The sequence below is a fragment of the Episyrphus balteatus genome, chromosome 1 (genome assembly GCF_945859705.1).
Source record: "Episyrphus balteatus chromosome 1, idEpiBalt1.1, whole genome shotgun sequence".
Classification (NCBI taxonomy): domain Eukaryota; kingdom Metazoa; phylum Arthropoda; class Insecta; order Diptera; family Syrphidae; genus Episyrphus; species Episyrphus balteatus.
In genome coordinates, this window is record NC_079134.1 from 19,480,671 (window position 1) to 19,497,117 (window position 16,447).

Consider the following 16,447-nt stretch of genomic DNA (forward strand, 5'->3'; position numbering starts at 1 on the left):
AATTCCCAGCTATTAATGCTATCCAACTCGGTAATTTTTTAAGTTTTTTCTTATAGTTCAATCCATTTGCTACTGTGTGCCGATAGTTGGCTAGTTGATTCTATGGGAAAATAGATTTCTCCATTAAAGGATGTTGTGTGCGATTTAATAATAATCAACAGCATCAGTTCATGGGAGAGTATTTCAAGCTTCTTGAGTGATTATGATTAGCGACAGTCCACAGTCCAGTGAACAGGTATCGATCTGGTCGTATCGGGTATCTATGACCATCGTTGGATCGGTCATCAATCTGAAATCCATCATCAGAAGCACAAAAATAACAAACGAGTAGGTATACAATAACAACAACAACAACAACATACCAAACCATAAGTGTATTCCAATTCATTCCTCATCATCGACCATTATAGGTTCGTCTCGGAGCGGCTAGTTTGGGATTGTATGTAGTTTGCCAGAATGCCCTATATGGGATCCTTCTTTGAATTTATCATCATCACATCATGATGGCGATGGGCTTAGATTTGTACTATAAATCACAATGGACAGAGTGTTCGCACACAACCTGCCTGGTGATGTATGTCAGGTTGAGTTCTTCGTCTTCGTTTGCGGTCGCGGTCGGTGCGTATGACAAGTATATATTCCCAGGATTGGCTTTGGAAGAAAATTGGACTCTGGCCAATTATCAAGAGACTGTTGTTGTCCAAACGAGTACGAGTAAGCTCATATTTTTCCTTTTATATAAAAAGATACTTGCTCGTAGTTACGCACCCCAGGAAAATATGTGCAACAATTTGCCAAGAGAGAGAGAGAGAGGGGTAAGAAAAAGGAAAGGTCTGCATCGCAGAAAAGAAGAAGCAGCAGGAGATTATAGAAAATGGTTTGCCAATTTTTCCCTACTTTTGTACACTTAAGACGAGAGACTCTGTTATAAGTGGAAAAGTCTCACGTTCGCATAACGTTGCCATTAAAGGCTGTAAAAAATCGTTAGATTGTTAGATTCATTTGTTATAGTTTTGTTCGCGCAGAGTAAATTACACTTAATTATGATTTATAGTTATTTTATGGTGCTTATTGATTTCTTTTTTCACATATTAAGTTTATATTGCTTCGTTTTTTCTTTCCTCCTCCTCTTCTCTTGTCCACTAAACACATTCAATTCTCAGATAATCATCGTTATATCATTCGTGAAGAGAATTTATAATAAAGTTAAGTTGGCTGATGGGCTTACTCCTCACTCCACTCCACTCAAACACACACTTTGCAAAGCTTTCATCAGTAAATCTTCTCATGCAATTATGGAATTTAAATTTATTGACTTGGCAAAATATTTTGACTGTGTATAGTGTGTACGAACGAGCGAATACGAGACGAGAGCAGAAGCAATAGCTGTTCACAAAAGAAAATCTTAAAATATGGTTCTTCCTTCCGGACGCTAATGAGAGATAATACGTTGACAGATGGAAATTGGAAGCAATATGATTGATGTGATGGCTTAAGCCGGATGTGTTTGAATGGGATTAGTGTGATTGCTTTCCGGAGAAGAGAAGATGCTGTGAGAACATTTATTTAAATGAGTTAGACATGGACTTAGTTATTCAATTAGTTAAGCACACTTATTTTGAATTTAGGTTGAGTGCTGGTTTGATAGAAAGGAGTAGTTTTTTGACAAAGAGAAGATGATGGTCAAGGTTATGTATCTTATTTTACAGAAGGAAAATACAAATGTGCCAACTTGTAATGTTTGTTGGGTATAACTCTTTAGAAAATGAGATTTGAGCTGTGAAATTCAAGCATAAGAAGAGCATTGGAAATTATTATTTTTGCTTAGAACTAATTATATCTTTCTATATTCATAAGCTTCAGTATGAATAAAACTTTTTCATACTAAAAATTATTTTCAAGCCGAATTTTAGTAGATCTTTTTGTAGCTTAAAACTTCTTATACATGGTGGCGCTCAGGGTGGATCTAAGTCTCAAACAACAAGGCTCTCCAGCCAGCTCGGTCCCTAGTTAGCTGTCTCAAGTTGTGCACATGAAATTGGTTGCGATTTTTTTCCAATTGAATTCGCCTGCTAAGAAAAGGTATTCTTTTTCCACGTTACTTATCTTGGTTGGACACGAGAAATCGACGGCCCTGGTGCGTCGTTGTTCATACGCTCCGCATGACCCAGCCATTTTAGCGGCTATTTTTTTCTATCTTTCTAAATTTTTGTGGTCGATGATGCTGTACTCGTATAGTTGTATAGCTCGTGGTTGTATCTTGTTCTCTACTGTCCGCTAATGCACACTGCACTGGACATCCGCTTGTCAATGCCCATGCCCCATAAAGCAGAACTGGGATGATTAAGGTCTTGTACAGGACTTTCGTGGTTCTTTGAAAGAGGGCTTAACTTCTTAAATCCCTTCTAAGTCCAAAGAAACATGGATTGGTAAAAGTGATTTTTCTTCGAGACACGACATGACTCTTAAACATCTCGTCTCTATATTTACGATATCTTTAGCGAACTTATATCGTAAACAAATGACGTCAAAATCTTTGCCAACGATGTGACGTGATTGTCAACAAAAAATGCTGTGAACATGTAGCTTGACTGGTTTACACACGTCTTTAACATTATTGACATTATGTGACACTCAAAAAACTGTGTTCCTTAACAAACATTATCGTTTTTACTAATTTGTTTCATCCTATTTTCCACCTCTCTCGATAAAAAATACATGAATCTAGTTTTAAAGAGTGCACCCAAGTGCTTTTCTATGTAATGATATAGACATGATCCACAGTCAGCTATTACACCATACTGAAATTCTTTGGGTATCCCGATTAAATTCTTAAACTGTTTTTCCAGCTCCACTTTTCGCCATTTAAATAACTTTACGTAGTACGCATATCTACTATGTGACGTTTTTGGCTATTTAAATGAGTTAAACTTTTACCAGACTCATTGTTTCAAAGTTTTCTCCAACTTTTCATGGACTTGAAAAAAAGTTTTCGAGCATACTTTACAATCTCTGATAACAGGATAACAGCTTTAGAAGAAAATCATATACAACTTTTTTTTTTTAAATCAGTCTTTTTGAATTCTGGTTAACTTCTAGAAAGTAATATCGTTTAATAATCCAAAGAGATAGCTATATTAAAGTATTAATTCCCTTTTTTGCATCATATTTTAATGAAAAAGCTTTTTCAACTCTTGTTGAAATAAGATATTTTTTATAAAAACAACATGTTTTCAACTTTGTGGGTGTAACGGTGTAAACTTAATAATAAATTAAATTTTATTCTTCAGAGGTCTGCCAATTGATAAATTCGTTGCAAGTGTTCCGTGCACTCTCAAAGGTTGAGAACAGTTGGTGTAGAGGACAGCTTTAGTAAAGTTTGTTTTTAGTTCGTTTTTAGTTTGAGTCAACTTTTATTATAATAATATTAGATCATGCAAGAGTCATGATATACATATGTTAGCCGTGTTTTATTGGTACTCAGTATTTTACTGAGTAAACTTTTTATGCTGTAAACAACAAAAAAAGATTACTTTTATTTATTTTTTATAATCCTTTATTGTTGTTAAAATATTACTGAGCTAAGTACTGAGTTACCAATAAAACATGGCTGTTATTTTTTTAAATGCAAAAAATAAAATTTACATACAAATACAAGTACATGTTACATATTTTTAACAAATAAAAAAAAAAAAAATTTGTATATCTCACGCATATAACAAACGACGTAATATCTTATGCGTTTTTTTAAATTTTTATTTTGATACGCACATAACAAACCTAATATGAGATGCATATTACAATTAATATTCCAACCTTTTATTCCCTATAACTCCATGTTATTCTTTTTTTAATTTCTCTTTTTAAAACTATGCAATTGTGCCTAAAATGAGAAGAGAAGGAGTAATTTTATTTAATTTATATGCGACACATCTATCAAGAAATGGCTTTTAACTGACTTTAATATTTCATTTCAAAGCAATGCGTGCTGTGGTGGTGATTCTCTCTGTGGTACAATGACAGCTAAAGTAACTACCATTGCAAGGTTGTTTGGCAAAGGATGTTATTGAATAACAAATTGAAAAACAAAAAAAAACTTCTTCTTGATCCAAGGGAATAACCACTTTATTTCGCTCTACCCCAGAGTGATAGATAGGCAGAAATAACAAACACAAAACGCAAACAAAAAATAAACAGGAGCTAAATGCGTAGACAAGAATGATAGAGCGAACAGCTACCGTGAATTAAGTATTTCATTCGATAACAATCAAGTTTGCGGTAGTTTTGTAATGTTGATACGAACGTGCGGTGAACCATCATCGCATTGTCTTGTTTTTTTTTTCACATCAAAGTGTAGATACCTACCTAGTTGACGAAAAAATGTTTAAAAGAAACGGAGTTTTTTGTTTCAATCTATTTTTCCAAGTTTGACAGACATGGACAGATGGACAAATTGTAATATGATATTGAATTATGATAAACTTGCTATGTGGTACCGACCGTACAAAATGATACGAAATTGAGTGGAAAATTTACAATGAAACTCAGTCGCATTTCTACCATTGTTGATCTGTGATGCCAGGACATATTATAAACTAAACATCTACCAAAAGAGTTTACCCTCTAAAATCGACTTCTTGATTTATATTTTTTTGCATATTTATAAAGATTTATGTGTTAAAAACTATATCCCAAAACATTTTTTAAAAAATTTTAATTTTTATAAGGGCCAATTTTTCAATAGTCAGTTAAACAGTCAGTTAGTACTTATTCCCCTGATAGAGAAAAAATCATTTTTTCAACAGGCAGATATAGCTTATTCCTATGAATAAAACTATCTGCTTCTTTCAGAGCCGAATAAAAATTATTCTAAGGAATAATTTCAATAAAAATACTGTGTCAATTGTCAAAGCTGCTTTGAAATAATTTTGACAAAAATACAGAGGAACACAAGAAAACAAAAACAATTATAAATAAAAACGACGTTTAGTTTGGAATATTTCTGAATTTGACAATTTTTTTGTTGTTATTCTGTAGAATAAATTATTCTTGATTGAAAAATTTAATGTTGTTATTCGATTGTTTATGAGCCTAATAAATTTATTCATCGAACAGTTAACTGACTGTTTATTAGAAGATTGAAAAATCGGCTCTAAAAGTTATAAACAAATTAAATTTTGTACGTCATTTTGTTAAAATGACTGTATCTTAAAAAGAAAGAATTCAGGAAACATGTTTTGGATAACATAAATCAGGCTAATTAGAATATATGTAATTAAAACAATTTTAAATATATATATAAGAGAAGTCATTTAAATTGTTCAAGAATTAGAATATAACGAGAGGAAAAACAAAAACTTTAAAGCGTGCGGACTAGCATCATGACAAGATTAAGCGCTGTGAGGCATCAAACCTGCAGCCATTTTCAAACACAGTTTGAAAATGGGCCCGTCTCCTATCAGAACACAGGTAATATAGACAGGCTCTAGTTAACATTTTATCTGACAAAATATCATTAAAGTTGATTGCGTTATATTAAGAGCTTAAAAGTCGAAGACAGTATATAAAATGATCACATCCGAATCAGTGCATATAGAATGTCCAAATCATACCCAAATAAAATACTCAGTTTCACGACTTGTCATTGGCTTATCATTTAGATAAAACTTTTTGTTAAATTAACAGAAGAAAAATATAAAAATAAATGTTCCAGATAAAAAAATTTATTTATTTTCTTTATTTTTGTCCTATTTTTTTTGATGTATTCGAATACACACTTTCAAATAATAAGAAAAATTAAGAGTTTTTGAAAAAATGGTCCTCAACCTCAGAATTAAAAAAAAAAATGATATTAAGAAAATTTTAAATGATTTTTTTCCAAACTTTTTCTAATAAAATATGAATTTATTTTTTAAAAAATTTTGGCCATAAATATTATCAGTTGAATTCCGAAGCAGAAAAGTTAATATATATCAGGCTTTTGAAAAAAAAAAAATTAAAAAACACTTCAATTTCAATGGGTTTTTTTGATAAAAACTAAATTTTTGCATTGAAATAATTCATTTTCTGAAAGACTTTGGTAAATAAGAACTTTAAATTTTCGCTATTTAACTTTCAACAGTAAGGGTGATTAAATGAATAAAAAATAATTTTATATTTAGATGTTGAACTTTAAAAAAAATAAGTAAAATTTTTTTTCAAAACTTTTATTAAAAAAAGTTCTTCGAAAATGAAATTCTTTTTAATTTTTTTCATAAACCGTAATACATATTGACAACTTCAAATTATAATAAATGTGGCCAGAAAAATTTGAAAATAAATGCATTTTATATTACGAAAAAGTTTTAAAAACGACATGTTAAAATTTTTTCAATAATTTTTTTTTTTTCAAAAATCTAAGTTTAATAACCATTCTTTCAAAAGTCCTTCATTCAATTAACTTAATTTTAATTTTACAAACATGACTAAGCTTCTAGTTTTTTTAAAAATGCACCTAGGGTCAATGTGGGTAAATGTTAACAGGGGTAAATGAAAACATGGCTCTTTGATGCATACATAAGTACAAATTGCGGACGCATGTATCCTTTAACTTATACGTCAAGCTCATTGCTGTCAAGAGAGAATTCATTCGACGAGCGTATTTTCCGTGAAAGGTAATTTTTTAAAGTGCCAAACAAGTCGTTAGTCTTTCAGAAAAATTAAATATTTTTGCAGATTCAATTAAGTCAGTATAATTTGCAAGTACTTTTTAGTTTTTAATTTTGATGTAGATTCTATGTGAAACAAACAAATTTTAAAATACAGGACATTTATGTCGATTTGCATGTGTTTACATTTACCCCAGAATATTTTTCATAATGGGTAAATGTAAACAACGTATTCTGGGGGTAAATATAAACATATATTTTTGCTGAAATTATTGGTTTTAATAAAAATAAAGTATTTATAGTCAATTACTATTGCTAAAGTGGCGCGGAGTCACATTTTAAAGTAGCCAACACCATCATTTTCAGTGGATGATGTTGTGAAATCGGTCTTTGACGTAAAAAGAAAAAAATATGACGTTCAGAGCTGCTCAAGATGCATATTGGGTGCCTATATAAAGAATCAAAGGAAGAAAACAAAAAATTTTATTGGACTTTGAAAAAGTTTTTGTCAAATACCTTCTGAACGTTTTTCAAGTCGTTATCCATATGAAAAAGAGAAAATCCTAAATTTTAAACCACCGTTTACATTTACCCCGAATTTGTAAAAAAAGCACAAACACGGTGGGGTATTTGTAAACATATCATATTTGACAGTAATTTAAACAATTGGGGAAATATTTGTTTATATTTATAAAGAAGAATTGCCATCATTTCATATTTGCATTTGAAAATACCATTCAAGTTGTTCCGTGAAAACATATTAAAATCTAAAGTCAAAAAAAAAAAGACATGAAATTGTTTACATTTACCCACATTGACCCTATATTTAAATATTGTAGGTGTTGCCGTTGTGTTCAAATATTTTTTTTTTGTGTTTGAAGTCAATTAATAAGAAAATTGCATCTATCGCTTGAACGATGGAAGATTGTCCCTCACTCCTATATATTTTTTTCTTTGAATTTCCTAGACAATCCTTTGGCATCAATTAATTTATGAAATTTAAGAAAAATTTTTTGTTCACAAAAATCTTCAATTAAATTTAAAAAAATCAAAACGGCAACACCGACAATTTTTAATCTATAGACTTTAAAGTATTTTTATTACCGACGTTTGAAAAAAAAGATCATCAAAATCTAAGCTGTTCGGCCGGGTTCCCTAATATTGCCAATTTTTGAGCTTTAGTTACTCCACTATAAGCTGTTATTTTGAAAGCAAAAAAGTAAAAGATGCTTCCAAAATCAAGAAAATCATCCCAATGAACAAAAAGTACTTACATTGATTTGTATCCATTATATATGATTTATTTAATAACGATTTTTAAGTTCTTATAATAATTTAATTACTATTTTCTATTTATTTTAATTCTACTCGACGCAAAAAATATAAATTGTATTTCCAAGTTTGATTTTTATTTACAACTTATAACGTCCCTGCTTGTAACTTGAAAACAAAAAATGTAAAAAAAAAAAAAACAGAATAGGATGCCACCTGTCGGGAAATAGTGAAACTTTATAGTAGACTTGAAATGGAAAACAAAAAATTTCCACCTGAATGAAAATTACAGAACGAAATTCACAATTTAATAGAAATTTTTTCAAATGATTCTTTATCAATAAAATATTTTTCAGCTAAAATAAAACAAAACACATCGAATGCAACAACGAGACGATACTGAAATTAGAAAAAAAAAAACATTTTCGGACACATTCGGTCACTTCCCCCCAATCTCACATAAATGCACATTTTGAACCAATTAAAAAAAGAAAACTAGATTTCTATAACAAAAACTAATAATTAACATTCATATTTGGATTTGTGCACTTCCTAACTGCAATCCAATTAATATTCCACAAATATAATTACGCTTCCCTCCCAAATCAATTAATCGATTTGCAAAACAAAAATAAAAAACAAAAAAAAATAATAATTGGATGAAAAAAAAAAAACAAAACAACACTGCATTTGAGAGTACATCCGAAGAAAAGAGACAACTGATATATACAGTCAAATAAGAAAAAGACACCAGCATTTGACACAACGGAATAACTGAACCACTGGAGATTTTAATTGCATTTTTACACTTTATCAATTATAATTTCACTTGAATTTTTATTTGATTGTAAAGAATAGATTGTTAATTAATAACTTACCACTAATTGAAGATGATATAAACATCATAAATAACAAAATAAACAGAAAACACTGGGTACCCCGGTCACGAAACAACAATACATCGGCCATTTTTAATTCAATTTGTGACGAGAGAAGAGATGATTTGTAGAGATAGTAATATGGTTTGAAACTTGGATGAATGGAGAGTTGCTCAATTTGTATGGCTTCTGTGTTCAACCGGCAAGCGTCTGAATGAAATTGGTTGAATGTACTTTTAAGGCAGCAAACACACTTGGAAATAATTTTATTATTTTTTATTTTTGTGAGGAATGGGTGAAAAAGGAGAAAAAATAAATAAATAAAAAAAATTCATAATATCTTCTTTTTTATTCATAAATTCAAAATCTTATAACAACCTGTATAAGGCCTTACTATAACATCCAGCGCAAGAGATAGTTTCCTTAGCGAAGCTATAGCCTGGCTAAAATAATTCGTCAATTTGTAAAAAGACCTCCATAAGTTTGTTTTAAAGCCTGGTACGCTGTTCGCGCTAAATTTTTGCCGAGATAAAATTCCCATACAAGTTATCGATAATTTGTATGGGATGCATTTTAGCTCACATAAAATTTTTCGATAATTTTTATGGGAGCTAAAATTTAGCGCGAGCTGCGTACCAGGCTTAAGCTGTTGATTCCATGTGAAAGAAGGTCTTAATGAATTTCAATAATGTGTGCCAAAATGATTTGCATAAGACCTGTCCTTTTTCTTACAGCCATATTATTCACTAGTTTAAAAAATACATCTGGACGTAAAATTGTCAAATGTCTAAAATAAATACAAATCCAAAATAGTTATCCCGATTTTAACTATGAAAATAGTTCAAAATAATTAAACATGTTTATTTTGTTCTCTGTGTGATAGTGAAGCGGTAATGATATTTGTATGAAAAAATTCAACATCTGAACGTTGATATGTCAGTTTGGAATTTTTTTCATTCAAGTACCGTTACCTCTACCCGTACCGCTACCGCATACCCTCCGGTGTGGCCAAGCCTTAATATGGCCGTTAAAATCAAATCCAAACCAATTAAAAAAGAATTTTTTTTTGTTTTGTAGTTGTTTTTTAAATTTCGATATGTATTAAAGAATTATACAAGCTCTTCCGAAGCTATCTGTCAAATCTCAAAGCTTCGGTATAGCTTCGGTAAAGCTTCGTTTAAGTTTCTTATAGACCTTCTAGGTACATTCTTATAAAGGGTCAAACTTGTGTAATGTTCTCCTTCTCCCATGCCCAAGAACCTTACTAAAGTTAAAAAGAAGCAGAAATGTAGATTCTGTAATACCTTGACCAAAGCTGAAATGTTTGTTGGGATTTACCCATTCGTAATGTCAACATAAAATAATAGTAAGAAAAGAGATAGAACATGCTACTTTTTTTGTTTTAACACAAAAATGGCAATCTGAAATTGTAGTATGTAAAGTCAGCTATTACATGAAGCCTCAAGAGGCGCGCCTCTTTTCAAACGTAATGGGTGCAAAAGAGAAAAAAGATGAAACAAAAAATTATCCGACCAGAGAGTCGTGGGTCGGAATTCTGAGACTCTTTTTTGACGTTTCTTTTTCCACTTTTCCTTTTTTCAACATTCTCCTTCATTTCTTTTTTCTTCTTGGTGCAATACAACAACAAATTTTAAATCAAAAGAGAAATGTCAAATTTGAGTCCTGGACTCAAGAGGCATCGTGTAATAGTACGCGCCTCACAGAATGATTATCAAAAGAAAATTAGAAAAAAGAGTCAAGCCTCTTGAGGCTTCATGTAATAGCTGACAAACCGATAAAAAAATTGCAAAGTTTAAAATTTCTAACATTGACCTACTATATATGGACTGCTAGTCGTTTGACTTTTCCATACAAAAATTGAAAAAAAATGATTCCACATCTTTCTAGCTCTACTAGCGGTATAACCTTAGACGGCGAAAAGAGGAAACTTTTAGTGAATGACATCTGTCGTTAAAAGGTAGTGCTTTCTCTGTTTTTATATATTTGTTCCTTTCGCACTTCGTCAAAAATGTTGCACTTATTCTCCGCTTTTTTTTAGGGCGCTAGTATCGCGAAGAAACAAGTGGAACCAACCTGAATATGCTTCTAGCAGTCCATATATATTAAGTCAATGATTTCTAATTTTGCAAAAGACCAAACTCGAAACGAACAAGTCTATAAGCAAATTAATTGAATCGAATTGAATGCTTTCGATAACATTTTTACCTTCAACTTTTCAATAAACAAAACCAAACAGAACTTTTACACATGTGTCAAAAATGTTTTTGCTTTGCTTTTTGTGGTGATTTCCATTTTTTGTCCTCACAAAAAAAAACAGAAACTTTTTTTGAGAAGAATGGACCTAGATAACTGTGAAATTGGCCAAAAACTAATTGTAGAACTTGAAGATGAAATTCTAGTCGGTGATTTAACACTTATCTCAAAAGATAAACGTTTAATTGAACTATCAAATGTAAGAGAGTTTAATAGTGGCTATGTTTTTACATCAGCCCAATGCATCCCAAGGCCATTAATCAAGTCAATTAAATGCTGCAAAGACGAAGACGCTGATGCCGCTGAGTCTTTGACTTCAAGTTCAGATCAAGAAAATGATCGACCAAAATCGGATTATCTAGTTCCAATTACCTGTGATGAACTTGATCGTATACAATCGATTGTCTCTTCGTCGATTTACATTTTTCAAGTTGATCAGAGATATCACAAAGCAATTACAAATCTCAAACAACAAAGTACAATTGGCTTGCATATTGAGCCATCGAATTTTGGGCGCCATAATCGTACCTCCCTGTTGGCATTGACAACGTGTCAAAATATTTACATTTTTGACCTTATTTCGCTTGGCGGGATTTTCAAAGATTTGAAAAATATCCTCCAAGCGAGATCGCCTAAAAAAGCCGTTTACAATTCAAATAAAATAGCTGACAACCTCCAATACAAACACAATGTACAATTGGAGGGAATATTTGATATATTTGTAGCTCATTGCCTTATTTCAAAGCAAAAAGCTTTGACTGAATTTGATGAGTGTGTTGCCAATTATCTAAACATTCCCATCAATTATTTTCAAGGAGACGATGAGTTACAAGTAAAAATCTACGATAGACCTCTGCCAAAAACTCATTTGGATGTACTTTCTAAAAAGGCAGCGTTCCTTTTGAAACTCTATGATCACATGGTTCATGAAATAATGCTCAAGAACTTCTATAAACAATGCAAAGAATATTCGGAAACATTTACAAAAAACGAATGTGATGTGGAAGTGGCCATGCAAATGGCACCTAATTCAACACACGGAATTGGTTGTATTGGAGATACGGAATGGGCAGATTTGCTCGAACGTCATTTGAAATTGTAGACTAATTTAATGAAAAATCTAGTGTGATTTTGTACAAAATATTTTCTAGTTTGTATATAAAATAAGAGCATTATTATAACTTTTTGATAAATTTAAATATAATTTGTAGCATGTTCATTTATTTGATTGGTTTCTTTTGTTCAGCTTCTTATTACTTTTATTAGGTATGAAAAACTCGAACAACAAAATCTGTTCACAATGAAGCGGAAATGGTTTTTCCAGATACAAAAAGAGCACGCGACCTTAGGACAACAAGGTTCTAACTGACATTTTTTCCAAAATTGAGTTATATATTGCATTACACTAAAAAGGCTACGCTCTTTCGATTGCCGCTATCCAAATTTGGCTATCTCTTTCCGTTTATGAAATAACTCATGAAATTGAAGCTAACAAGGTTCTATCTACAAACACTGAATATGAATTTAAGTTCACAAAGTTCTAATTGCCAGATAGAACCTTTTGCCCTAAAAAACAAAAAATATTTCGTAGATAGAACCTTGTTGAATTTTACGTCGTAGATAGAACCTTATTGCTGTGAATGAATATTTAAACATATCATCATTAGAACCTAGTACTCCTTGGAATTACTGGTATTACAATACCAGTGCAATACCTACATTCCTAAATATATGAAATAAGTGCTGTGAATTCAATATCAATTGTTAAAAAATGCTGTGAACTTATTTAATTTTTACTTATGTACATGAAACTTCATACTTTCTGTTTTTTTCTTTTATAACACTGCACACAAGGTTTTGGATGAATAAACTATACAATACTTTTCCAAGGATTTTTGGTGTGTTGAACTCGAATACGGGGTCAGAAATATTCTATCAGCTCTAGTTTTTGAAATATTGCCATTAGGAAATGCAAAAACACGTTTTTTGGCTGATAGCTCTGGTCAACAAAGTTTGACTATTTTTATTCTGAATAAACCAAACTTATACTTTTCCAATAGTTTTTGGTGTGCCTAACTCGAATATAAAGTCAGAAATATTCTCTCGGTCTTAGTTCTTGAAATATTGCCGTTAGAATTTGCAAAAAAAAACGTGTTTTGGCTGTTTTTGAGGTTATGCTATGAGGTGAGGTACCTTTTGTCAACATAATTTTTAACGGTTTCTACTTATAAGAACTGTTTTTTTTTTAATTTTAAAATCGGTTTAAATCTTTCCGATATCAATTTTATTTTCCAAGATATCTTAAGTTTAAGTACGTGAGTTTTGGCTTATTTTATCAATAACGTTATTTCAAACTGCAGTAACTTCAAATTAAAATATCTCGGATTATAAAAAAGACATCGCGAAGATTTAAACAGATTTTTAAAGCAGAAAAGCAATTCTTATCCAAACCCTCACAAAAACTATTGAAAAAAATTCTCTCACATTGCAGCATAAATTCAGAAACATGTGTTTTTGCATTTTCTAACGGTAATATTTAAAACCGGGAGCTGATAGAATGTTTCTGAATTCTGATTCGAGTTCAGCACACCAAAAACCTTTGGAAAAGTATTATTTGGTTAATTCCCTAAACAAACAAAGTTCTATCTGAAAAACTAAATTCCTTACCGTGACACAAAGTTCTATCTGGTAATTAGAACCTTCTTGTCCTACGTTTATGTACCTTATCGTTGAGCAACAAAGTTCTATCGATTTTTTTAATTATAAATTATTAATTAACTATTCTTTATAGTTTTTATTGAATTAATGCAACAAAATCCATGAAACAATATAATGTAAAAATTGAAGAACATGTTTAGAATCAAGTTTTGGTTGAAAAGTTATACACGATTAAATATTACATCTTCGTTTTCTCTAAAGTGATACGAGTGCAGATAGAACCTTCTTATCCTAAGGTCGCGAGCACCCCAAAGATTATGAGTAATGCTGCAGAGACAATTGTATTCAGACTTAAAAACTTAGCAACTTGAGCAAGTTCGTGCGGCTCAATTGTGCATTTTATTTTATTTTATTGTGAGTTTCAAGTGTATTAGAAAAAAACTCAAAAAATCGGCAAAAATGGTTGTATGAGAAGTAGCACTTATAAGCCGTGTTTTATTGGTAACTCAGTACTTAGCTTGGTAAAATTTTACACGGTTAGCAACAACAAATGATTGCTAAGGATAGACAAAAGTTTTTTATTTGTTGGTTTACAGAGAAATTTTTTTTCTTAACATATACATAATGTATATATATATACAAATCTGAATTTGTTTATTAATATGATTTCTATGGTGACGACTCCAAAATAATTTAAAAATAAAAATAAGATATTTACTACCCAATTATACAAATGAAAAGATGTGAAAAGAATGAAAGTTATGAATTGCTATCATATAAACTGGACATTTCTGGTCCATCGTCACCTAGTCCTATAACAATATCTTCGGCAAAGTTATCCCAACTGCCTTCAAATGATAAATAATTAAATAATTGTATGTTTTTTTTTGTATTGCCCGCGGATATGGAGTGATGCAAGCCAGGGAGCCTTGCCTCCGCTTTCTGAGGCTAACCCAGTGAATTTACAGACGGATCAATTAATTAAAATAGGGATATCAAGAACTGTTCTTCATTATTTTATCGTAATTTTAGAAAAAGTTCAGCTGCCTCATAAATGCTTCCTTCCAGTAAGCGAATGAGTTTTTTTATTTTGCTCAATGGGCTCATTTACGACATAGATCAAACTAATGTCAAATAAAAATTCTTGAGTACTATTTGTTTATTATGTCGCCACTATAGATAAAATACCTCGTTACCCAGAAAGTCGACTTTAAGGTAGTAATACACTTACTTACATAATTAATTATACTAGGGTTTGTGGGCTATAGGTCTTTTCTTGAATTGGTTCTTATTTCTTACTTACATAATATTGTAGCAAAATTCGGATCCAGTCATAAATAATCTTGTATTTTTAGCGACATTTACAAATGACTGGATAAAACCAAATTGAACAAGAAAAAGAAGAAATAACCGGCCTCATCACGATTTCTATTCGTATCGGAAATTTGCTACGATTCCCGAAAAAAACAATCACGGCAGCCGTTCGTAACGGAAAATTTCATACAAATCGTCACTATGATCGGATTTTGTGATGTCTTTTCACGAATCGTAGAAAATTTCCGATACGTATGGAATTCGTAATAAGGCCAAACATCTGTACTTTCATTGTATTTATTTCAGCGTTATTCGGTTAAACATATTTGTGTCTGGACTATTAAGTTTATCTTTGTAATCCCCATCATAATTATTGTACACTAGCCTTTTAAGGCTAAAATTACAAAAAAAAAACACTGAACAAATTGTAGGATTAGTGGCCCGTTTTTCTCTGGTAGGAGCCAATATTTTTTTTCAAAATTTTACTAGAAGCAGGAAAAAAAATATTTTTACTGTGTTTTTTCATTTTAATTAAAAATCAAGTTAATTAAATAAAGTTTTAAGAATGTTGGAAAAAATATTAAATGTGTTCGGGAGAATGGCTCCCATTCGAAAAATTCCTAGAATTAATTTTTTTACACCTTGTAACTTTTATCACGAAAAAACTTTTACTGTCTTTTTTAACTAAGAATTCTTCCTTATAAAAACCTTAAGATAAGTCGTTAGAGAACTAGGTAAAAAAAATATTCAAATCATACAGCGGACGAGGTAAAATTATTTTTTAACTATGAAAAGTGTCTGATTCTTCAGGTGCCATTTTCATCAAAATGTCGTTTTTCACATTTAAATATTTTTCATCAATCAAATTGTATGTCCGACAGGTCAAGGTCGCCATAATACTCATTGTTGTTGCGCAAAATGGGTCAATCTGACAATTCATCGATAGTATTAGATTTACAACCCGCGTGTCCCCCATAGTCACAACTTGTGAGTCACAAAAATTCTCAAAGCTATGATCTCTTATAGAGCAGCAACAATCTAAACAAAGGACACATTCTTTTACTGACTCTCACAATCGTGCTCTCAGCCCCTTTTGCTCAACATCATCGATTTCTGTGACCGCAAAACAAAACTAGGTAACATGCTATTCCTTTTTTGAAACAGCAAGGTATATACTACATATCTTGCTGTTTCAAAAATTGTTTTATATTGAAATATAAACGTGTACGGACAAAGTTTAAAAAAAAAAAACATTGCTACAAAAAAATCCCTCGAGGTCATAAATGTAAATTTAAACAGTGCTGCAAAATATAATTTAGAAAATTCATCCAACTAGTATCTGGAACTATTGGTGTTCGTTTAAAAAAAAAGTACTAAATGAGCCAGAAATAACACTTAATCAAG

At 31.1% G+C, this 16,447-nt stretch overlaps 2 protein-coding genes across 2 annotated transcripts in view; one reads left to right on the forward strand and one right to left on the reverse strand.

Annotated features, from left to right (window-relative positions):
- LOC129906309 (bone morphogenetic protein receptor type-1B) overlaps nucleotides 1–8,919 on the reverse strand; it is a 237,687-nt gene extending 228,768 nt beyond the window's left edge. The window contains exon 1 of the mRNA XM_055982011.1: nucleotides 8,798–8,919. Coding sequence (XP_055837986.1) covers nucleotides 8,798–8,888 — 91 coding nt within the window. The 5' untranslated portion in view covers nucleotides 8,889–8,919. The remainder of the gene's footprint in view (nucleotides 1–8,797) is intronic.
- A 2,137-nt stretch (nucleotides 8,920–11,056) lies between these two features.
- LOC129906860 (protein Exd1 homolog) lies at nucleotides 11,057–12,294 on the forward strand. The gene has a single exon (XM_055982813.1). It carries the CDS (start codon nucleotides 11,154–11,156, stop codon nucleotides 12,171–12,173), a length of 1,020 nt encoding a protein of 339 aa, XP_055838788.1. The 5' UTR covers nucleotides 11,057–11,153; the 3' UTR covers nucleotides 12,174–12,294.
- Nucleotides 12,295–16,447: the final 4,153 nt, after the last annotated feature.